The 23,683-nt window shown below is 42.2% G+C and overlaps 1 protein-coding gene across 2 annotated transcripts in view; it reads right to left on the bottom strand.

Moving 5' to 3' along the window:
- The window catches only part of MED12L (mediator complex subunit 12L), a 157,155-nt gene that overhangs the window by 122,994 nt on the left and 10,478 nt on the right, over nucleotides 1-23,683 (bottom strand). For both annotated transcript variants that reach the window (XM_062582263.1, XM_062582264.1), the window contains exons 4-10: nucleotides 21,186-21,345; nucleotides 13,869-14,038; nucleotides 13,218-13,328; nucleotides 12,502-12,771; nucleotides 10,395-10,544; nucleotides 9,762-9,861; nucleotides 8,659-8,795 (exon numbers count right to left, since the gene is read on the bottom strand). In XM_062582263.1, coding sequence (XP_062438247.1) covers nucleotides 8,659-8,795; nucleotides 9,762-9,861; nucleotides 10,395-10,544; nucleotides 12,502-12,771; nucleotides 13,218-13,328; nucleotides 13,869-14,038; nucleotides 21,186-21,345 — 1,098 coding nt within the window. The remainder of the gene's footprint in view (nucleotides 1-8,658; nucleotides 8,796-9,761; nucleotides 9,862-10,394; nucleotides 10,545-12,501; nucleotides 12,772-13,217; nucleotides 13,329-13,868; nucleotides 14,039-21,185; nucleotides 21,346-23,683) is intronic.

Genomic DNA, 23,683 nt, shown 5'->3' with positions numbered 1-23,683 from the left:
TCACAGAATGACTAACTCATTTCAAGCAGCTAATTTTCAATGGGCAATTTTTTTAATGTAGAATTAAACAACTAGAAGAGACAGCTCTGCAGTTCAAAAAACAGACAATTGATGCCGAGTCATCTGTTATCACTGTGCAACTTACTAGTGCAAAAATAAGTCACAATTCTACATCTACAAAAAAGCAGAACTACATTTTCAGATGTAGGATCAAGCACCACCACCAATCAAACGCTTAGAAGTGAATATGCACCTTAAAAAATGTGCTGATTCTGCTGGTTTGTGTACATGCAGAACAATCTCTTCTAAAGGAAAGCAAAATATACCAATTATTTGAAACATCAAGATGTTTATGCATCTCAGAATTTAAATCACACAACTTACGTGAAACTGAGTTTGGTTCTCAGAAGCTGACATGCACAGCAATTAAAAAAAAACAAACAGAAAAACCCCACAGCTGAATACACATGGTTGTTTAAACCCCCCTCCTTCAGACTTTCGCTCTGCGAGTTACCACCACCAGAACTATTTACAGCACATAACCCTAAGCGCACACTGAGCTTTTGGAGCACGGGGCCTTACCGTGCACCGCAGCTGAGCACAGTAAAGTCAAGGTACCTAACCCTAAAAACCTTTATTTGGCTTTTCAGTGCAAATAACAACTGTGCTCTAAAGCCGTGTTTCTTACATGTGCCTATCAAGCACGTACGGAGCATCGAAAACTGCCACAGAACCGCGCAGCGAGTACGCCTGCCGAGCGGCGCACGGCGAGCGAGAGGCTGCTCCGCGCGAGGCGCTCCTCCGCGGCCACGCTGCGCGGCACGAGGGGCTAGCCGGCGGCATGCCGCGCCGGGCCGCACCGCGCCGCGCCGGGGAAGCGCGGCTGCGACGCCGGCCGGCCGGCACGCAGCAGCTGCGCCGCAGCTCTGCTGCACTGCTTCCTTCCTCCTGATGCCATCTCACCACGGCTCCGCCTCGTGATTTCCGTCTTTTGGATGCTCTGGGTGTTTACGTAAACTGTTAATAATACAGTCAAGCAACACCTCCTAAAATCTGCAGATAGGAGATCCAAACGCACAGCCAGTGATGTTCGAGTCTGGGAAAGTACAGATCTCATTTCAGACAGCTTGAACTATTGCCCCGGAGATTAGTAGTAAGGTTACATTTGTACCCTTAAAATCTCAGGGGCAGGAAAACAACAGGATCAATTCGTACGCTACTTAACGACTGTGTTTGCAGGGACAACAAAACACAACATGCTGGAGCGCAGACCAGCTGGGCCTGGGCTGGGACTCCAATTCCTTCAGGCTGTGGGAAGCTCTCTAACAGGCATGGCCGCTTCTGTGAAATTCCCAAATCTTACCCAAGTTCCACTGAAAGAACAACACCGTGAGGAGGTATCAAATGGGACAGGCTGCCTGCACAGGCAGCACACACCGTCAAGGCAAGGCTGGCACAAGTTAGGACATCTCCATTGCAACATTCACTGCTTCGATATGACCCAAAATAGCTGTAGCTTTTTGAAAGTCTTCAGTCAAACCCTTTCAAGGAAAAACAAAGATCTTGTTGCCACCAATTTGTAAGCGGGCACCAGGCAGGTAAAGAAGTAGTGTTCTTCAAAGAGGCACACCCAGCAGCACAGGAAAGCATCACATGTTTCTGTTGGAGATCACAAGCCAGGAGCACTACCGAGCTTCTGCCTCCGCATCTCAGCTCTTTACCCACTGGACCTTGGTTCGATTCTTAACTCAGGTATTACTGCCGAAGACCTGGTTTGGTTTTTACACCAGCCAGAGACACCGTGGAGGCAGCTGGATTGAAGAACTCACCTTTCTGTGACAGGGGCAGGAAGGGCCCAGCACAAGGTTCATCAGCTCAGATCACTGAGCAGAGGAGACCCCAGCCTCGAGCCTCTCACGGGCAATGCCAGCGTCATTCATAATGGTTACTCTTTGGAGACACCGTGCGCTCAATGTCACTACTGCGTAACCCAGTGGCCGTGCACAAGCCTAGCCGAGACACCCGAGGGCGAGCAGCTTCGTGGGAAGCTGCCAAGATCCGCCACGCCACTAGGCTGCACCTCCGGAGCGCAGAGACAGCGCCTGGAAAACCGCTCCTGCCAGCCGGGGCACAGCATCCGTTAGAGGGACAATAGAGGAGAGGGTCTGTTAAGTCTCCTGTGTCCTACCCCCAGTGCTGCTCCGCTCGTGAGCGTCACATCCACACCACATCCCATTTCCTTCTTCCACTCCTGCTCCCATGCGCGCTATGAGATCAGATGGAGGCTTGCCAGCATCAGAGATTACACCGTTCAAGAGCAAGGTAGAATGGGGAAGGCAAGAACACAAGAGCCAGGAACACGAGCACTACCAACATTTTGTAGAAAAACAGGCCCATGCACAGCCCGCAAACGCATGGGTCAGAAACCCAGGGAGAGGCAAGAGAGCTCCACTCACAGCAATGAAGCCACAGCAATTCATTCTGCTTGAAAACATAGCTGCATACTCTTAAAAAAGGAACTCTCGACGTGTATTAGTCTCTGGAAAAAACGTCCAATAAGGTTATTTTTTTAAAACAGACTAAATGCACTGAAGCTAGCAGTACAGAATAAAATAATGGTATACGAAGACATGTCTCTAATGGCAGCCAGAGAGGGACAAAGTCATTACAGCATGATGAGCAATCCTAAATATAGACACCACAGCACTATCAACAGCTCAAAGACAAACGTTTTAGAGTACAATTTGCATATTTGCTTTAAACAAGGAGACCAGGTTCAACAAAATATTAAACCCCTGCTTTGAAGCTGTCTAATTTAAAATGCAAAACCAAAAACCATCTGCTGTTATTGAAGTCACAGGATAAATTTTTCCCTTCCAGGACAGATCTTGTATTTCCTTAGATACACAGGCGAGCAGGAATCTGATACTGGATTTACTGAAAAAATAAAGGGTGAAAATACTCACACAGACAAGCATAGCTTGTCTTCACATAGCTTCACATAACTACTTCACATAACGAGCACTAACAGCATTATTGAGAGTTTTACAAGACTGCTTGAATTTGTTCCGTTTTCTCAATGCTTGTTGAAATAGACTCCAATCCTGCAAATACTCATTTTACTTTTTTCATCTCGTCTCCCAAAGTCCCTCATACATCCAAGCACATTCAGATTTAGGGCCCTTGGGCAGTAAGAAATTAATTGTTAAATTGCAGCTTACTGAACTCAAAACGTACTGCTAGATCTCCTTTCCCACAGTCAGTTTTTTGTTTCATTTCCAGTGAAGTGATCTCAAAAAGACAAATATTAACTGTCTGCGTTTGTATCAAGTGCTACTCGTGAGAACCAAGTTTGAACAACAGGACTTCTTCATTAAAAAAAAAAAACAAAAAAAAACAAAAAAAAAACACCCACAAACAACAGCTCTTGGCATCAGAATAATCTGGTTGGACTTCAAGGACATGAGAAGCAAGTTCTACATATGAGTCCAGAGATCTAAATTTTTAAAACAACCCAAGTGTACTGAATATCCATGAGATTTTAGGGTTATATATAATGATTTCAAGTAAATCCAATATAATTGCTTCAAAATCAAGTACTCTCTCTTTTCATCCACTTCATACTGCACAATAGCTAGAAAACACTGATAGGGAGTTTCATTTACTAGGTATCCCCTGCTGCTCAGGTAAACTTTGAGCTATACTTACACAAGTTATCACAGAAAATGGTTGAGGTTGGAAGGGGCCTCTGGAGATCATCTAGTGCAACCCCCTTGCTCAAGCAGGGTCACCTAGAGCGTGTTAGACAGGATTGTGTCCAGGTAGGTTTTGAATATCTCCAGAGAAGGAGACTGCACAACCTCTCTGGGTAACCTGTAACTTATATTCTTCTGCACAGGGGACTGCCAACTTAAAAACTAGCCAGCCGTTTTATAACAAAACGGCTGGGGGAAACACCCACACATGAAGAAAACCTTCCTACTCAATCCCCTTCCTTAGCTGCACCTGTGAAAGAGTATACAACAAAAAACAGGCAGTCAGCCTTGATGAGGCAGCTTCCACACTACAAAAAAACTGCTGTTGCTTTCTCTAGCTCATACGCAATGAAACACTTTGTGTTTCACAGGGCTGTGATTTTTGCACAAATTGACACAAACCTTTAGAGAGGGTGATGTTTAAAAGGGAGTGGAAAGGAATTAAAGGTGTTTCAGGTGTAATTAATTTCATATCTGGACAAGTGTAGCACAATTTTATTCCTATGCAAAACTGTATGGTAGAAGAAAGAACTGTTTATTGAGTTTATTTATGATACTCGCACAGTAATATCCACAGAAATGATTCAGCTCACCATTTTGGAGCTGCGTGCAAGAGATGGGTTTTTATCAGCTAATGTCAGATGGAAAATACCCGTGACTATGAACATCAGAGTATTAAGGCCAGGAGTTTTCTCTGCAGTGCTATCAAACAGAAGTGGGTTTACTGGGCTCTGTCACATCACAGATTTCCAGATCTCAAATCATCCTACCAGCTAAATCTATTAAGAAGCTCTATACAAGTCACTGAAGCAGAATGAAAGATGAAAGGTTCTTTGTATTACTCACTATGCATATGGTCACATTCATAACGTAATGTAATTCTTAACATATTCATTGTGATAGTGTGATTTTTATCGTCTATCATACATTCACGCCAAAAGAGTTCAGTATTTGTTACTGTCAGTCAAAAAGCTGAGCACTCACAGCTGTGATGAATGTTATGTTTTGGTTTGTACACAGAACCTGAGGGGCATCGTGTGCTTGCAACGAGAGGAACCCTGCCACAGAAGGGCACTCAGGCTGGGATCCACCACCAAGGCTCAGGACAAGCTAGTCCTATGTGATTATGCAGGGACAGTCAGCGAGAAGCTAAACTTGGTTCTTGTCTGCTTTTTAAAACCTACTTAATGCAGCACTGATGCTCCTCTATGCTCAAAGTCTTCCCCACGTCACCAGAGAAGCGTTGGATTCTCCTCCCACTTCTGCCGTCTCTCTCAAGAAGGTGATAGATGGAGGGTTTGTCTTGGGTATGCTCAACACGTGGATTTAACATCGTATCTTCTCACACTTCAATGCACCATCTTTGTCACACTCAGGACGACGCTCCATCCCCCAGCCCTGCTCAGCACCTGCCATCCATCTCCCCTATCTGTCCTATGCAAGCTCAATGCACTGATGCAGCAAAACAACCCCTCGCTCCCCCATTCTTCTCCCTCATGCTCCATCACCAATGTGCTCTCCGCAGTTTCCCCTCTTGACCACCTCCTGCAGTCCTAGCCCGTGCAGCTGCCCAGCCCCATTAGACCACATTGTCCTGCCTTCCCCAATTTAAAGAGCCGAGTTCTATAAATTCCAAGACCTGCTTAATGCTCTCTCAAAAACTTCACTTGAGCAGGTTGGGGGGCCCACCAAGGCCACACTCAGGGCCAGCTCCTTGGAGGAGACGACCCCTTGGGCCAAGATGCCCAGCCTCTGCCAAGGACCACCCCTGTCATGCTCCTACTTCTGCTCTGACAACTATCAGTCACCAAGCATACAGTAAAACACTTCCAAAGAAAACAGGGTGAACAAAAGCAACAACTGGAGCACATCTGCCTCTGCTTGTTGCCTCTCAGAACCTACGTACCTGGTAGCAGGAGCCATCTTCCTTCTGCTTCAGCATACACACAGTGCTTTGGAGCTCTGCACTGGCCTCATTTGTGGTCTTCACAGCATGAGCAGGAAATAAGCTCTAAACATGCTCCAGTGGGTTCACATCACAAAAGGTGAGTAGAAAGCTGTCCTTCAAATGGTATTTTGCTTTAAATAATTATGTCGGTAGGCAGTGTCCTAGTGAGACTTTGCTTACAAAACCAAAGCAAACAAAAGCCTTTACATGCTCACACGAGTTGCCAACTAGAAACAAGCCAGTGCGAGTTCATAATTCTTGTTTTTTTCTGCCAACAGAAAGCAAAGGAAGGAGAAAACAAAAAACCCAAACAAACAAGACCAACCACCCCTACACAACACACAGCCCTTCATCTGGGAACATCCTTAACATGTCGAAGCGTGATGCCAGGGCCGATGCACCGCGTGTGCAAGCCAGTTCTCGGGGCACCCGGAGGTGCCCAACATCCAGGTGCCACCTAGTGGTTCGGCAGATCCTCCAGCGTGGGAGAGGCACACGAGCCTCACCGCGCAGCGCCGGGCACGGCTTCACCTACTCGCTCGGCCCCGCCCGTGAGGTAAACAGCTTAAAAGGAATTGGTAACCTTAACATTTAAATTTTTAAAGTCATGTTAAAGTGCACAGTATGGTCAATGACACGTTCAGCAGCACAAGGCAACCCTTTGTCTAGCTGGCAAAAGTTACGCTCAAGAACAGCAGCAATTAACAGCCTTGAAAACTCCAGAGACGATAAGAAGCTACAGATTGTCTAAATTTTCCATTTCATACCAGATCCAGATCCACTAATGTATGACTGAAACTTTAACCATTAAGTTTTCCTCTCCAGGAAAGAGGTGTGCATCTTTTCATCTGCTCTCCCTACACTAACAATGTTCCTTGACTACCACGCAGACATCAGGTAATTGTCATGGATGTGTGACAATGTGTTATTACTGCTGAGCAGTCTTCATCTCAGTATAAAATTGTCACGTCATCAGAAGATAAATTAATCAGACAGACCTTCATAGAAGGGTTTAGTCTCCACAACTGCAGAGCACATCTTCAAGACAGCTGTTCAGAGGCCAAAGCAGGCATGTTTCAAGACAGCCCAACCTCAAGTCATGAAGTAGCACAAAACAAAGGCAGTAATAGCAGATAACGGACAGTAAGAACAGGATAAATATCTTACTTCGAAAGGTCTCACTACCAACATTGCCTTTTGAAAGTCAAAGAAAAGGTTTATAGGTAGTATTGTTGTTGGAAATTAGAAAGCCTTTTTGGAATGCAGACAAGGAGAAGGAAAAAGGTTACAAAAACTGTTAAGTACAGAAGGGCAACAGAACAGAACCATATTATCTGATCCCAAAAGCAGATGGAAACAAAAAGTCAGCACTTATGCTTTAAAGCATATCACACATTTCCTCATTATTTTAAAAAAAAGAATTCTTAAAACTCCTCACTTCACCCAAGAATTAAGGTTTAGGACCTTCAGCTCCATCTGCCTGCTGTAACAGCTCTCCTTCCTCTCTTTGTTACTTGAAGGGTGATTTTTATTTCAAGGCTACAGGATAAGTCTTACCATGGCATGAAATGAAAAAAAAAAAATAAAAATCGATATAAAAACAACAGAAGTTAAACATTTTTTCCATTGGAGAGTGGGGAAAAAGTCTGAATAGACTAGGATTTTATCTTGGATAGAAGACAACTTGGTTATCTCTTTATTTCAATATAATTAACATACTTTAACTTGTAGCAGAAATCCATAACATGAGTGATGAGGATGAAACATATATTACAGGACATATCAGAGAAGCTAACATTGTAACCATATATATATATATATATACACACATATATAAATAGCAATTTCTTAACTATATAACATGCATAATGCTACAACCGCTTAAGATTCCTGATGTTTTCAGTTAGACTACACAGGAATAAATCAGAAAAAAATCGAAACCTTCTTAAGCAAAAAAGACTTGGCACAGAATGGATGACTCAAGATACTAATATTGTTGCTGGCCTATGACAGCTATATTTTCTCTCTCATGATCATAACAGTGCATTTCAAATACACTGACCACTCTGGCAAGTCTTTCACTCCTACCTGCCACTTCTGAGCTTCACCGACAGAGTTTCCTGGCAGGTATATGTGCATGGAAATTTTTGCAAAGAGATCTTATTTCTCATCACTATATGGCGCTTGTTTATTACAAAAGTCATTACAGTGCTGATTGACAACTATCATGCAGTATTTCTATGTAACAGAAGGTCTTGAATTCTGACTAGTGCTCACCAAAAACATACTCACAATTTAAAAGAGGTGTATTCAAAAAAAAAAAAGTCATTTTGCAAAAAAGCTTTTAAAACATTAACATTTTAGAGCTATGTGAGATCCACTAGTATTCTCCACTTTAAAAAAATTACTTCAGTTGTGTATTATTAAAGTTGGCTTTTTTCTTCCCCCAATAGTTTCCAAGGAAATTGAGTCTGATATTACACACATGCCCAGTGACATCATCTGCATTGATTAAAATGTGAAAGATGTCTGATAGGGATTCTCATGATCTTTCAAAAACGCTCTAGGAGTACAGGTAAGAGTAGCAAAAAAGTCTAGAAGTATGTAAGACTTAGAACGTTTTACTGTACTTAATAAGCTATTAATTTATTACTTCCTATGAAGGATGTTATGGAACAATACCCCAGGAATTTTACTCAACCTATGGCAGCACCCTAAACACAAAGCACTAAAACCTGATACTCTCTCCTAAATAAAGTTTAAGGTGCAAAGCACTGAATACATCAGTTATAATAGCAAAAAGCTGTTTGCTCCTAATAAACCAAACGTTGAACAGTACACAAAATACATACACCAATACCAAGCTTTTGTATCAAGCTTACACATACATACAATCGTCACATGTAAAAATAATTGTCTGAAGATTGTGAAATGATACAGAAGAGTAGCCATTACCTCTTGGTTATCTTTGTTCTGGTTTGCCCAGAATATCTTGTGATAAAGTGTCTCCATTGAGTTGCTGGAATCCGATCTGTCAAAACAATGTCGATCCAGCACTTCTAAGGTATGTAAAACTCGGCTGATGGTCACTCCTAGATATAGGAGTTAAAGGAAAAAAAGGTTATGCAGGAGGACAACATAGGATTTCAGGCACTACTGGCTGCAGTGAGCATCAGCAGCGGGACAGCAGTGGAGCACATATGGGTCAGCAGAAGCACAAATGATATTTGGAGAGATGGACATCTTCGCTTAGCGACTACAGTGGAGGGCTCAGCTCAGCTGCTGGTAAATTTAGTTGTAATCATTTTCGATGCTACCATCCTCTAGTAGAGGAATGAGCTGACACACAGGATCAGTAACGGTTTAAATCACAACAGTCAATTCTGCCACAGAAGGCAAGTCTGACCACAATACCAAATTAAAATTCAGTTGCCCTGCAAAATATCTGTGAGGATGATCAGCAGTAACTTCAGGCTGAGAGATTTCCCCATTCCTCACCACTCTGAGAATGGCTTTATAACAGCAAAGGTCTCCAGGCACAGAATGATCAGAAGCAGCCAGCAGTGTAAAAGCCCATACAAGCCTTTACTTGACGTTTATTTCATTCTTAGGTGGTTGCTCATACTTCCCATAGTGTGACTTCTAGAGACTTTTTGTTATGGAGAAGAAAGCCCAGCTACAAATGCTACAAAGTGACTCTGTTTTCTAATTTTGTATGTTTTAATGGGCACATTTTCAGCAAGAATCTCTGCCTTATCCAACCCTACTTAAGCTCCAAACAAGCTATTTCATGCACAGTCCTCAGCTGGATAGCCAGCTGGGTCCAAGAGCTGGAAGTATCCAAGCCCAAACCTGAATCCTTAGTCTCTACCCAATGCTCCCATGTTACTGTTCAATCACCAGTCCAAAAACAGGGGGCGAACGCTGACTGGCATTTACACTGCATCCGTCATAGCTCTTACTAGCATTAGTCACAGTGCAACAGGATTATACTCAAAGAAAAAGAACAGATTTAAACCATACGACAGCCAACATGTTTCATATTTGACTTGCCTTACCTGCAGTTGATTCTTGGCACTTGTCGAAAGACCACCGCACCTCCACAGCACGACCTCTATGTTTTATCTGCTGTTCCACTTCATAAATTTTTGCCCGAACCTGCAAAAATAATTGTTGCTAATTAGCTTGTGGTGGGAAGTCACAATTCACATTTCAAGCTTATGTCAGATTACTCAGCAGGAGCAAGGTACCCCACAGTGTTTTACAATATTTCCTATACTTGTAAACAGCAAACTAAAGTATGTTCTGTTCAAATACTTTTATCTGTTAAATATCATCTAAGTAAAATAAAACATCTTTTCCTTCTTATCCGACATCCAGTTCAGCAAAAGTTAACTCTTACTGTGTCTGAAAAGTCACATTTCACAGTACAAAAAGCCACTTATTTGCCATTTTTAAAATCTTAAGGTAACTTCAGTTTAATAACTGAAAACATCTGAATAACAAATTAAATTCCTGATATTTTCATAAAAACAGTACATGGATGAAGAACAAACTAAGCTTACCAAAACCTAGCATGTTACTAGTCTAAAACTATAAACCATCTGAAGTTAACTGTAGTCCTAATGACCACAAAATCACTTTCTGGAATAGAATAGATCTCTGCAATTTGACAATGAAAAAAAGCTTACCTGCTGATTAAATGCTGAATTTCCACCTGGCATAGGTAAACTAGATGGAGCAACTTGAAGTAAATCCAGAGGTGAGCCTGGATTAATGTTCTTATTCTCATTCGTGGAATAATTCCACACCAAGGCACTTGGGCAACAAAGGGTTACAGTCTGCAAGCAACAGCATAAAACACTTGGAAGAAATCCCTTTTGATAAACACATCTGACAGATAAGACCAACAATAAGAGAGTTCAGGAGACTTTAATTACTTTAACTACTACAGTGAAAGAAACAGAAGGTAGGCCTGTGCATAATTACTTTAAAACATCCATTTGTGGAAATTCAGGTAATACATAATGTTCCTTCTTCATTATTAAATTAAGAATTGTATTTAAATATATGTTCAATTCACCTTTGTATTGCTTTGACAGTGCTGTCAAAGAACACCAAAGGTTAATTTTAATCAGATTCAGTGTGAAATGAGAATGTGCTTTAGAAAATAAATAACTTGAGCACTCAGCTCACAAAGAGAAGCAACATATAAAAAATTAAAACTTAATATTTTAATTAAAATAAACTCTTCTTTCAAGATTTTAAAGCACAAGAGTCATTGAAATGCATCAGAACCTTGTCACTTCTTTTGAAGTATATCTTAAGACTCTGCACTGACAGGCTACAAAACAGTTATTTCACAATGGCTTACCAATGGATACCTACTACCCTTAGCATCTAGAACCGTCCAGATCAAAAGGAGGCGGCTTTGTATTTGGGGTCAGATCTTAAATCCCATCTAAAATGACAGTAGCAGACTCATCTTATCTATGCTTATTTTGAGCCTCCTGGATTATTTATTGGGAAGTTCTCCAAATCCAGGTCTGGATTCCAAAGCAGTAGCTTATCAAAAGCACGACCTACAGAGATTCTCCTTTGAAAAGCCAGAGAGCTTGTCTAAATCAGGGCTGTCTCTAGACCAAGAAAAGAAAAAACAACAAAAACCAAAATCATCATGCACCCACCCACCCCAGATAGTACAGGTACAGCAGAAAAAGCAGCTGCTGTGCTGTTAATACAGAAAAAGCCGTAAAGCCACCAGAGAACGTACGAGCATACGCCCAGCAGCCCACTACGGAGACAAATGCTGACGTTCTTACAACAGATCGTTGCTCGAGAGGAAAAGAAGTTACAGCATGCTCAGAGCAAGACAGGATCTGACTTCCTGCAGCCATGCACCCTCCACTGGGGGAGAGATGCTGATTTTCTCCACTTACTGTCTTCAGTTAGCGCCAATGAGTTTCTTGTGCACACTTTGAACACACTGGCCCGCCTCTGGGCTCTAAACTCCTCTCTTTGCTACCGCTGTGAGAAAGTGATAACCCCATGAGATGGAGCTGCACATCACCAGCATGCTTGGTACCATAACCAGGACATCTCCGCAGAACCCCTGGAGATACACGACTGAACGGACACAACAGCAGCAGGGCTTGATTGAGGCAGGCAGCCTCCCCAAGTCAGCACTCAAAAGGGCAAACAGCAGCAGCTCGTTACACAATCCTCTTTTAGAAAATTAATTATTCTCTTGACAATCCTGCTATTGCCAAGCAGTTTCTTCTAGCGCAGTTTTAAAAACTGTGAAAGTCGACAAGGCAATATATACTACTTCCTGCTCTCCCAGAACCAAAACCAAGCATCTGTGATGGTACCAAGAGTCTGTGGCAAGCTGGAAGGAGGAAGGACATCCTCAGGGCTGGTAGGAGTCAGTACAGTGCTGTCTTCTGCTCAACTGCACTCAAAGACAGCCAGGGTCTGGCAGAAAAGAGCAGGCTTACCAGTGGTGAGCAAACACTGCACAGAGCATTACTGCAACCAGAAATACTGTCATGAGCAAGAGTTTGATCCTTCTGACCAGCAGAGTCATTCTCCCCTATAGAAGTAGTACAGACAGGTATGCAGACAGCACAAGCTTCTCAGTGAGGTTGCAACATCGCATCTCAGCTGATGTGGAGAATCCACCTTCACGCTCTTTCCAGACCCATGAGTAGCACATTACGCCAAACCCAGAAAACACTTCATTTTCAGATACATTGAATGGTTATAGCCTTGCCAAGGATAAACAAAATATTGGCCTACCTGCAGCATACAACTAAGTCCATAAACCAGCGGACGATGCTGTGGGCAGGAGAGGAAATCTGAACAGGCTAGCTGTACCGGGCTCACCACAGGACCAGGTGCAGTCGGACTCGGGGCTGCTAAAGGAGGGTTATTTGGTCCAATAATTATATGAGGAGAATGTGCAGCTACAAGGTTAGGACCATCACCTAGCAATAAAGATAGACGTCTGGCACAAAAATAAGCAAGGCGACGGGATAGATAAGCTGACTGAACAAATTCTTCCGAGTACTGAAATTAAAAAAAAAAAAAAAAAAAAAAAGACGAAAGAAAGTTAGTTTAGTAGTCTTTTCCACATACTCATTTTCATTAACAATTTAATACTGGACATGCATAAACTAGAATGGATCACCTAATCCAAGCTCTCAGAAGCTGAAAAAAGAGCAACTCAAATGCAAGTTTATACATCTGTCTCAACACTTTCATCTGTCCTGCAAGATCAATTACAGAAAAAGAATCCTCCAACCAATTCAAAATAAGAAGGGTTATAAAGCAGGAATTGTCTTTACATATTCTAAACATGCACCACGCATATTTCCCTAGATGTCATGTGTTAAAATATTTATGTATAAACAGATTTTGTCACCACAAATATTAGAATCATTCAAAAATTAAGATATACAAATCAGACTTGTATTGATTTTGTAAGTCACACAGCTTTAACACATGCTTTGTACCTGCAGCATTAGCGGCAACAACAGCTTAAGAAGATCGTCATCAATAGGTCTGATTTTTTCCAAAACATCCAGTATCCATGTCAAATATTCGTGCCTTTCAAGCATTCCTTCCTTAAAGGATTTAAGATAACGTATTAACGGGAAGCACTGAATGGGTGTGCTCAAGCTCTGGTGATGTAGCTCAGTGAGCATCAGGACTTCTGCTCCCACTAAGCAACAACTTGTCCTCAGCTGATGGCCTGTGATGCCGGGAACCCCAAGATACGTCGGCTCCTCTGCCTGCCCAGGTTGCTGGCACTGGACTGCAAAGGTGGCCAGGAGCCAGAACCGAACAGCCCATCACTACTTCAACATCTATGGCTCAATGCGCCATAGTGACCTCATCTTGACCCACAGTAATTAAGATCACCTTTAAAAGATGGGATCATCTGGAAAAGCCAGAAGAACCAAATACATTACTGCAATTGCAATCAAACACATTAAGCAAATCAAAGCTTTTTCAGCTAGCAAGTCTTTAACATGAATTAGCAATTACAAATTGTGCAAGCCCTATGACAAATGTTACCAGTAAGTTCTAAAATTTAAGATTTTAAAATTGAACTTTTCAAGTACAGTAACCTCAAAAAACCCACGCACTTCTTGAAGTATTACCTGAAACATATAAAATGACAATTTTTCATTATATTCCCACTGCTTCAGGGCTTGCTCCATCTCCTGAGGCGTCACTATAGAGTTGTTGCCATGGCCCGAAATCATATGATAAAACTCCGCAACCTTTGCCAGCTGCTCTCGAAGGTATCTGGTAATAATTTGTGTCCATTCTACAAAATAAGTTTAGGCTTATTTAAGAACACGTCATATGATAACAGATTTCTTTCACTGTCAGAATTAAAACAAATTTATTTTGCCTTTGTAGTCAAAGCATTTCTCCAAAACATTAACCAACAGTCTCAAAATGCAAAAATCTTTTGCAAATTAATGGGCTTTTTATGTGCCTCTCCTGTGTATCATTCTCAAAGCACTGTCAATTATGTAAGCAGTCTTCTAGCTTAGGGTTAACTCTCTCTGTGATGTAAAAAGTATGCCTTTAAGCGTACAAGCTACATCTTCAGGGAATCAGCTGTCTCGTTCATCAGGGCTCAGCATTCAGCCACAAAACAGCTTTGGAATAGATAAAATAAGTATACTTACAACACCGCAATTACTGCCTTCTATCTGGAGCTTTATTTATTCCCTCTTCTCTCCCCCTCCAAATATACGGAAAATAAACCTCAGAATTTCGGACAAGTAATGGGATATAAAACTGTTCTTGCAAATGATAACACCTCCAGATTTTCACTCTGACAAGAATGCAAAGGTTCAGGAACAGTTTTTTAGGTCAGATTGACCAGCATAACACACAGACTCACAAGAAAGAACGATCATCTTCTATCACGCATTAGTCAAAAGTTGCTGTTCACCAAATATATGAACCTATCAAAAATAAATCAGGTTTTCTCTCTGCTTCAGCAGTGATTCTATATTTAGCAAAACCTGGAAAAATTAGTGAAAAGTAGTAAGTTCGCTTGCTCATCTTTGCATTTCAGAAAGTCAGGAATTCAAATCAACGCACATTATCACTAGAGGAACTACTAGCAGATAACTGCCTCCGCTCCGGCAGTTCCCTTGTTAAGTCCTCGCATGCTCTCCATGATGCTAGGCAGGCTCCTCATGGCCACCTGGAACCAGAGGTCCCTTCCAACCTCAACCATTCTGTGAACCAGTCCTTCACTCCTGCGGTCATGCTCATCCAGGAGACCGTCTCTGCCCGTACACAGCAAAAAGGTGCTATCCCATGGTTACAAAGCACACTTAACTTCTCCTCTCTCTAAGTTTTGATGCAGCAGAAAAAGACGCTTAACTCAAAAAAAGTTTTAAGGGTATCATAACTACATAAAGACATTCCTCTATCCTCACTTGTAAAACCTATGAACGATCCACTTTCCACAGGAACAACAAGACCTGCTCTGATAAAAACAAAATGAACACACCATTAATCCATCTGGTGTGCCTCCAGAAAACAAAATGACTGGTTGGTACATGCATACTTTGGGACACACACACACACTCCCCTCAAACAGCATGTTTACTTCCAAATACACAACATTCATGGCTTCTATGACTGTCCAGGATGATAGCAACAAAGGCAACTGAGAAACAAGACACCGCTGAGTTTCAGCTGCTGGCAGCAGCAGTTTTTGCAAGAGGTTAAGCCACTTTCCTCTAAAGACAAGGAAGCAATATGAAGAGAGAACATGACAGGCATCAGTATTCATTCTTTTACCCGCAAGAAAAATCAAGTGTAACATTTTGAACCATCACCAGTAAATATTTTCAAATTAAAAAAAGAACATGAGGATTTGTGTACAACTGTCAAGTCCTGTATGAACAAAGCTTTTATAGGATGCTGTTCTTGTGCAATACATTCAGCAACACTACTACAGAGCCAACCTTAGAAGAAGGCAGCAGGTTAGGGAATAAAGCAAAAGGAATCAAGCGTCACAGCTACTGAGGGTGTGGCAGGAATAAGCCAAGCAGCTACTCCTTTCAGCATCTTCCCTAGAAGGAGAAACTGCAGAAGCAAAACTTCTTGCCACATCCCCTAAAGCCACAAAAGTACAAGGAATAAGAGCTGGGTTCAGAGCACAACCTCCCGATTTTAGAGCATTGGAATCGAGCTGCCCAGAACAGGTAGCTTTCCCTGAGCTCAGTATCTGTTGATCAAATCATGACTCTGATTCCAACCCCTCAATTCCAGCTGAAGTGACCTAACCTTTCACGGATTATTCTCGAACTAAAACTGAGCACAAGGAAAGCCAATGCAGTAAACTCTGCAGAGCAGCGCCACTGAACCCAGCTGTAACCACCATTTATACTGCAGAGACATGAATGTGACAGGAGAGCTGCACACCCACGCTGCAAGGCGAAGCCTCCTCTCGCAGCGCTCCGTGCCACACGTGTACTACTGGGACGAAAAGCAGCAGCCTGGAGCACGCATTAGCCAGCTGGCTTCTCTACATGCTTTCCTCCAGGCAGCACACGTCAGAGGTAGCATGGGTCAAAATGCACTTAGGGGAGATGATTATCTAGACAAGACTTGGGGAAAGGAGGATGCAAGGAAGGCATCCTCCTAACCACATAGATGGAACAACCGAGGAGACTGAATTCCTCACAGAGATAAGCATCTGTCAGAGCTATGTTTAATCAGCACGCAGCATGTTTTAGAAGAGCACATTCTTTTATGAATACGTAATGCAACCACTTTGGCAAACTAAGTCTGCTCACTGTCAGAGCTACAGGCACTACCACTCTGAACCACAACTATTTCCACGTTTGCTGCCCACTCCAGATTTAAGCTGGTTGATCATTCTCTCCTCCCACCGAATTTGCAACAGGTAGTGTTGTCAACATGTTCACAATATACGTGGAATGCTTTTCATTCCAAATCCCCTGAAATTTCTGCACAAAACTAAGGAGTTTAGTGTTTTCAGACAGCTGTTTAACTACACTACATAAACATTTACTTCAAACATTCACTCATTTCTGCAGAAACAACCGCAAATCCACTACTTCACACCTTTTCCATGTCACACTATGAAAGAGTAATTTTCCCAAAGCAATTACCAATATTGCTGTGACACTGAGTTAGAAACCATGAAAAATGAACAATTCCCGATGCATAGGGCACAGATCATAAACATTATTGAGTAATCTTCAGCAGTTCTCAGCTGTGCAGCAAATTGGCTTTAAAAAACTCCAAATAACCTTTGCAAAACTGGGAGTTTGGACAGACAGCATAACCTTCAGTACTACATTTGGCAGACTCAGAAACCTATGTGAGAGCACTCTGTGACAAAAATCACAGGCACCTCGTCCCCCACGTACTCTCACAGGCTTCATTCATTTTAGCCTGAAGCAGAGGTCAGCATTAAGCCTGCCAAAAGCAGACAGGAGCAGGGATATCCCCCTGCTTCTCTATCACATTATCACCTCTTACCTTCCCAGTAAACATAACCTCCTCTTATTTTAAGGAGTTATGACTCCTAGCCTGGGTGAACTAGATCTAGACCAGCTTATTGGGAAAGATAAGTTGCTGCAGAGAACAACTCTTGCAGTTTTAAGCAAGGAAAAGAGAAGAAAAAAGAGGGCCTGATTCAGCATCCTTTGGTACAAGGGATGTGCTAAGCCAAAGACAGACTGGGAATTTGAGAGAAAGAAAGAGCAAGCCATCCAGTCCTGCTAAGCTGTTATAAAACTGCTCAACTGAGCCTAAGTTTTTCCCGGTCCAGGAAGGGGAGTAGGGACCTAGGCTAACATCCCACCAAAAGGGTACTTTTGGTGCTTACGGGCTTACCATGCTGAGCCCAGCACGTGCAAGCCAAACATGTCCAGTCATCAAACTCAAGGTTAGAGCGTCTCAACATACTTCTCCAACACGTATTCGAGCATCTCAAGGGATGTTCATCTGAACAGGTTCGCTGTATCACCAGTAAAATCACAGAGCACATAAAGGGTCATACCTTCACGTAATTTTGACAGAGTTCTGCAAAAGATGACATAGGATAACATAGCCTGATTGGCAACTGAATTGAATCTATTTCCCCATCCTGATGTCACGGTCCCAAAGCCCGTTCTTTAAAATAAGATGGAAAACCCAGGACTCCGTAAAATGCATAACATAGACTAAATTCTTACCTCATTTGTTTCACACAAACACACACATCTGCGTGCTTTACTCCCCACACCTACCCATTACTATAGCGCTACTGCAGCTGACAAGCTTCTCTTTCATTACTGCCTCCATACGAAGGCTTCCAAATGAGAATTATTAACTGGAAGGAGTGCCAGTGCAGCTCATCCTATAGCTCTGAGGACATGTGGCTAACATGCAGTCTACTGACATCAGCAATAAAAGGTGCAACGGTATTATAAAGTCAAAAGTTATCCAAATATTTAAACTAAACTTACACTGTCACAAAATCGTAAAAAAAATATTATATCTGAAAAAGATTGACTCTCATCCTCACCATGACAACTCACACTGTGATAAAAAGATTTAATTCACTCTGTAAGCAAACCACCACTTGCTGCAAAACCTCTTAAGAACTTCAGTGAAACTAAAAGCTTTGTATCATTTTCCAAGTACCAAACAGATATAAAAAACGAAGAAAGTCTGCAAAAATTTCCAAATGAATTCAGGTGACAGATATAAGTACCTCCATTTTCCTTGACAAAATGTCCAGCTACTAGCACATCAGTCCGGCTCTGAGAAGTCCTGCAGCTTCCTCAAGCTCCACCCAAACTCTCTGATGGGGAGCTAGTTCTGAGACTGGAGCTGAGGTGCAATTTGATGGTGTACACCTACCCTCTAGCTGTACCCAGAACTTGCTGTGTTCAGCAGAGTCAGATGAAATTAAGGCTCTCGAAGGAAATGTGGGCTGGCAGATATTCTGATAATTACTTTTAACTCAAATATTTATGATCTCTCAGAAGGCAGTCCTCCAAAGACATGATTTTCAGTCAAACAAGATATGAATGCAAATTCAAGACTCATCTCACACACTTCAGCTGTGCTGTCAGCTTCAATGGGTTAACACAGAAGACTACTCTCTAGAGCAGGGTTACCACGGACGCTTCGCAGTGTCAAGTGTTTACCGAAAATTTACAGTCTGATTTTTTTCCCCTAGGAGACACTCAGAGAAAACAAATAATAATTGAGCTAAAGAAAACATGTTTATGCAGAAAACAAGACTTAGCAACATGATGTTAAAGAAGCTGTACTAGTGAGCAACAGCCAGAATAATAAATACATATCAGTTATACCAGCCATAAAGAAGTACCAACAGAGCCTCGCTGCACAGCACATCAGTGACCTGGCTGGCACAGCGTCCGGGCCTCCCAAGCTGCGATCCTGCAGCCCTCTTGCCTCCCGCCTCGTGCCCTCCCAGGCTGGCTGCCACGGCAGGGTTCCCAGTGCTGCTCCCACGCTGCTACCTCCTGCCCGGGCACCTGCACCTCCACACTGCTTTCTCAGGGGTTCAGGCAGGAGGCCACTGCCCCCGCTGAGAATCGCCTCTTCTTCTCCAGCCTCCTTCTACCCCTGCTTTTGTAGTTTTAGTTTTATAAATAAGACATAAACACAAGACTTTATGCGTAACAGTACAGACGATTGTCACTTAAATATCCAGCAAGTATTACTCAATCACAAGTCCATACAAAGCTTAACGATCAGTCAGTGCGCAACACCCAAGTCTGATTAAGCACACCCCAACCAACCAACAGCATCATAGCCAGGAACAGCAGGGAGTTCAGGGGGCTCCCAGTGAGAAGTGGACAGCGCTAGGAAAAACTACATTGGAAACCATCTTTATCATCTGCATGCATCACCACCTCTGCACTGGGAAGGACACTCACTGGGGACCTGTTGCTGCTCTGCTGGGTGGCCACAGGAGAGAAGTCCTTCTGTTTCCTTCCTCTCTCTTCTCCCTTTAGATTTACCTCAGGGAAAAAGCAAAGTTGATGTCTGCCATCAGCTACAAAGCCACAAATTAAGTTTTATGGGTGTGAGCCTGTCTCAGCATCTGTCGTGCCTCTGTAACACCAAAATACTATGGAGTCTATATATGCCACATTTGTAGCAGAAAAATACTGAATTACAAAAATGCAGTTGTTGTATTCTGTATCCTGCCTGCAAACCCAAATCTCTTATTACCACCTGTCTGGTGCACAGCTACAGAAAGCCGAGCACAAAATAGCTTTCATTCTCTTCAATTAAACAGTTACACTAAGCAAGTAGCCTAGACACAGAGTATTTTACTTCAGCAAAAATGAACATATCTTAAGAACAAAGGTAAGTGTGCCTGTAAGAGTTGCCTGTGCGCTAAATACAGTGGGAGAGCTACCATTCACCACATGGCTGTTCCCTTTTCTCCAAAGGCCGTAACGATTCAATTGAGGATTCATGCAATTGAGTACTCAACCACACTAAAACATGCACAAGAGCCTGAAGTAAAGCTAGACAAGTAAACAGGCAACTCTTTCACATTACAGTTTTTAAAAATAATTTGAAAACTATAACCAAGGAACAAGCATAACACTTTTGCTAGAAAATGAAAAATAAACTTTTGGGGCCTTAGTTTGAAGCTCAAAGTGAAAATGAAGGTTGCAAGCCTACAAATAAAAAAAACAAAGCAAGTTTTGAAAGAAACAGACTGGTGTAGCAGGAACAAGCAGAAGTTTCTCAGAGTAGTACAGAGATGCTGCTAAACAGTGGTGAAATTGTCTGTTCTAAGTACAGTTATCTTGAGGATAAACAAGGAAAAAATTAATTCCAGAAAACCAAAGAACTGTATACAGTGTACGTAAATTTTGAGAATAAACTGCAAAATTTTGGTAACAGTTACAGTATCAATCCTTTAGAGTACAGTCCTTTAGAAGTATTCATTGCTCGGCCTCCCAGGTTGGTACCAGAAAGTATCATTTAACACTAGTACTTAAAAAATACATTGCCATCTATGATCAAATAAATACACATTGAAATTGTGTATTCACATTTCATTTCAGGCTTTCCATATTAGCAGTTCAGATTCTGGGTAACTTTATCTTAGCATACTGTTTGCCACTCCTGCCAATCCCACAGAGACTGGTGTTAGCGTCTAAGATAGCAAAGCCAACTCCTCAGATAAGGCACCTGGAGATTTGGGGAGGAATCAGCTGGGAGGAGAACAAGCCAACACAGCAGAGCAGTATTTATACTGCACAGCTCTTTGTACTCTTTGACATATGTTTCCAATAGAAACAGATTAGAAAGTTTTTATTCCCCTTCTCATTACAGAGATTCCTCACTGGACACTTCAAAACACCAAAGTCATGCATAAGTGCAGCAGACCCCTTCAGCTGTTACTGTGCATTTATGTTTCAGTTATTTACCGATATTTGGATCGGTAGCCTGGCGTTTCTTGATTTTAGCTTCAGAAATAGCAGCATAGTAGGCACATGTCATCTTGATCAGCCATGCTGCTCGCAGCAGTGGCACCGAATATTTTGCTAAGTAAGTAAAAACATCTTCTTTTTTACTGAGAATAGGAACCTGAAACAAAAAAGGAAACAAGTTAGAGCACACAGTCCCAACAGCACCTGACACCTGTAAAGTTGCTTCGGCCTCCTTTGCTCAGTTCTTAACTGCCTGGGCGGTGGAAAACCTCTCCACCAGCCTAGGAAACCACTGCACTGACAACTTCCTATGTCTAAGCATATACAAACACAGACAGACTTGACCAAACAGAGATACTGCCCCATACTTCCCCCTGGTCACACCAGGGCCATCTTTCCCCTGCTCAGAGATGCCTACGGGCAACTAGCAAACCTCCTGATAGAGCCAAACATATCCAAGTGCAGAGAGCATCCTACAGCTGATCATCAAAACCTCTGGAAAATATATCGAGTTCTGGGTTAAGGGTTCAATGACAGATCCTGTGGGTTTCCTGGATGCCATGGGTTCACAAGGGTCTGTAATTCCTGAAGCACTCAGGCAGCCGCAGGCCAGCCAGCACTGCTGTGACTATTTCTCCACAGCATATTCTATGTCTCTAACAGCACGCCTGGAGACCAGGCGTGTGCCAGCGATAAAGAGAGCAGCGAACAAGGCATGGACAGGACCTCTTTTCTGTAACATTCCTCAGCGGTCAGCCCAGAGACTCCACGGTACTAGCTTTACACTGCTCTTAACATGCTTATGTACTGTCATCAGCAGTTCCAAAAGCCCACCTATTTTTTAAAAAAGTATAAATAATTAAGGAAATCCCTCTAGTGCTTCTATTTATAAAATTAGCCTTTAAGAAAGCTGAGGGAAGCTTTAGTTGGTGACATACTAGCCACAGTAAAGATTCTGTTTAATCAGTGCTGCAGGTGGCTCCATTGGTGGCAAAATACTTCATGTTCTTCACCGACTACAGGGACACAGACCAAAACTGGTGAAATTTGTACCTTCTGTTATTTTGACCCAAGACCATTTGCACTCACTAGTTTTGGAATAGAAGTTCTCTGTTTAAATTTATTTCATATGCAGAGTAACTCGCAGATCACTGGAAGATGAGCTGCTTGTATGGAAAGCTTTAGGAAGGAAAGGCATGAATTGCAGCAGCTTTGCTACTGTGTTCTACACTTGCCCTTGGATGAGTTTTAAAGACCACATGAACTTTTATCTTGTACTGCTCTTCTTAATTGATAACATGCAGTATCTCAAAAGACAGATCAAAATGGACTTTCTCAGTCATACAAAGATTGCCACAAAGCAATATGAGTTCATCGCCCTAACTAGAAACTTAAATCAGAAGATAAGCAGTAAGTGTTTAAAGACTATTAACAATAGATATCAAGGTCAGATTTAAATGTGAAGAGCAGGAAAAGGGGCTGGAGTTAACATGTTAGTTTTTTTAAGAACACATCAGCTTCCAACTATTTCCTACTCAGATACGGGAATATCTGCTAAGCAGAACATTTGTTTGAGAAAGAGACCCTTGAAGCACACAGGCAAAGAATCTCACTGTCAGCAAGTTAAATGTGCCTAAGCTGTTTAAAAGGCTCCACTTCGCTCAGGTAGCACCCTTGCAGAGGAACAACCTGCTGCACAGCAGCCACTGCCACCAGCGCCATCCGCCTCCAGCACAAGCAGGAGGGGAACAGCTGAGAGGGGATCGCAGCAGGTCTCGGCTACGCGGTGCTTCTCGCAGGAGGCAGCATTAGCTGCCTGGGCATCCCTCCTCAGCATCAGCAGGCTACCGCTCTCACAGGGCTTAGGCACTTGGGGTCAAGGGTGGAAAAGGCATTGCTTTGTTGGAGTTCTTTTGGTTTTGTTTTTTAAACCCAAACCAACTCTAAAAATCACTTACACATCACTAGCAGTATAAGCACACATGGTTAGGATCCAGGTTCAGACTAAGTTTCTGAATCTAACCTTTTCTGAGGAAAGGCAGAATGCAGGGGCAAGAAATAGAAGCCATTAACTATATACAAATGAAATGTGGCTATTAAGGATGCACTTTTTACTGATGTTAGGGTTACAGGCAACTTATGAGACTTATGATTGGAGGTTCTGTGAAATAATATTTGCCATTAACTTCAAAGAGAATAGCGTTAATCTCTTACAAGATTCTATCTGTATACCTGTCATACAGCTTATGACTTTCAAAAAGCTACTTTGAGTGCTAACATTTTATTTGTATATATGTACAAATACACACACACATATATATACACACACATATAAATATATTTTTATATTTATTTTTTTATATATATATATATATATATGCATGCTTTATATAAACATATATAAACAGATACAGCCTAACCTCTTGCCACTTAACTTGATACTTATGAATACTGCTCTATTCTTAGCCCAATTCAATACAAACCAAAATCTAAGA

Source organism: Rhea pennata, chromosome 9 (genome assembly GCF_028389875.1).
Source record: "Rhea pennata isolate bPtePen1 chromosome 9, bPtePen1.pri, whole genome shotgun sequence".
NCBI lineage: Eukaryota > Metazoa > Chordata > Aves > Rheiformes > Rheidae > Rhea > Rhea pennata.
Note: the sequence above shows the minus strand (reverse complement) of the source record. Positions and strands in the feature narration are given on the sequence as shown.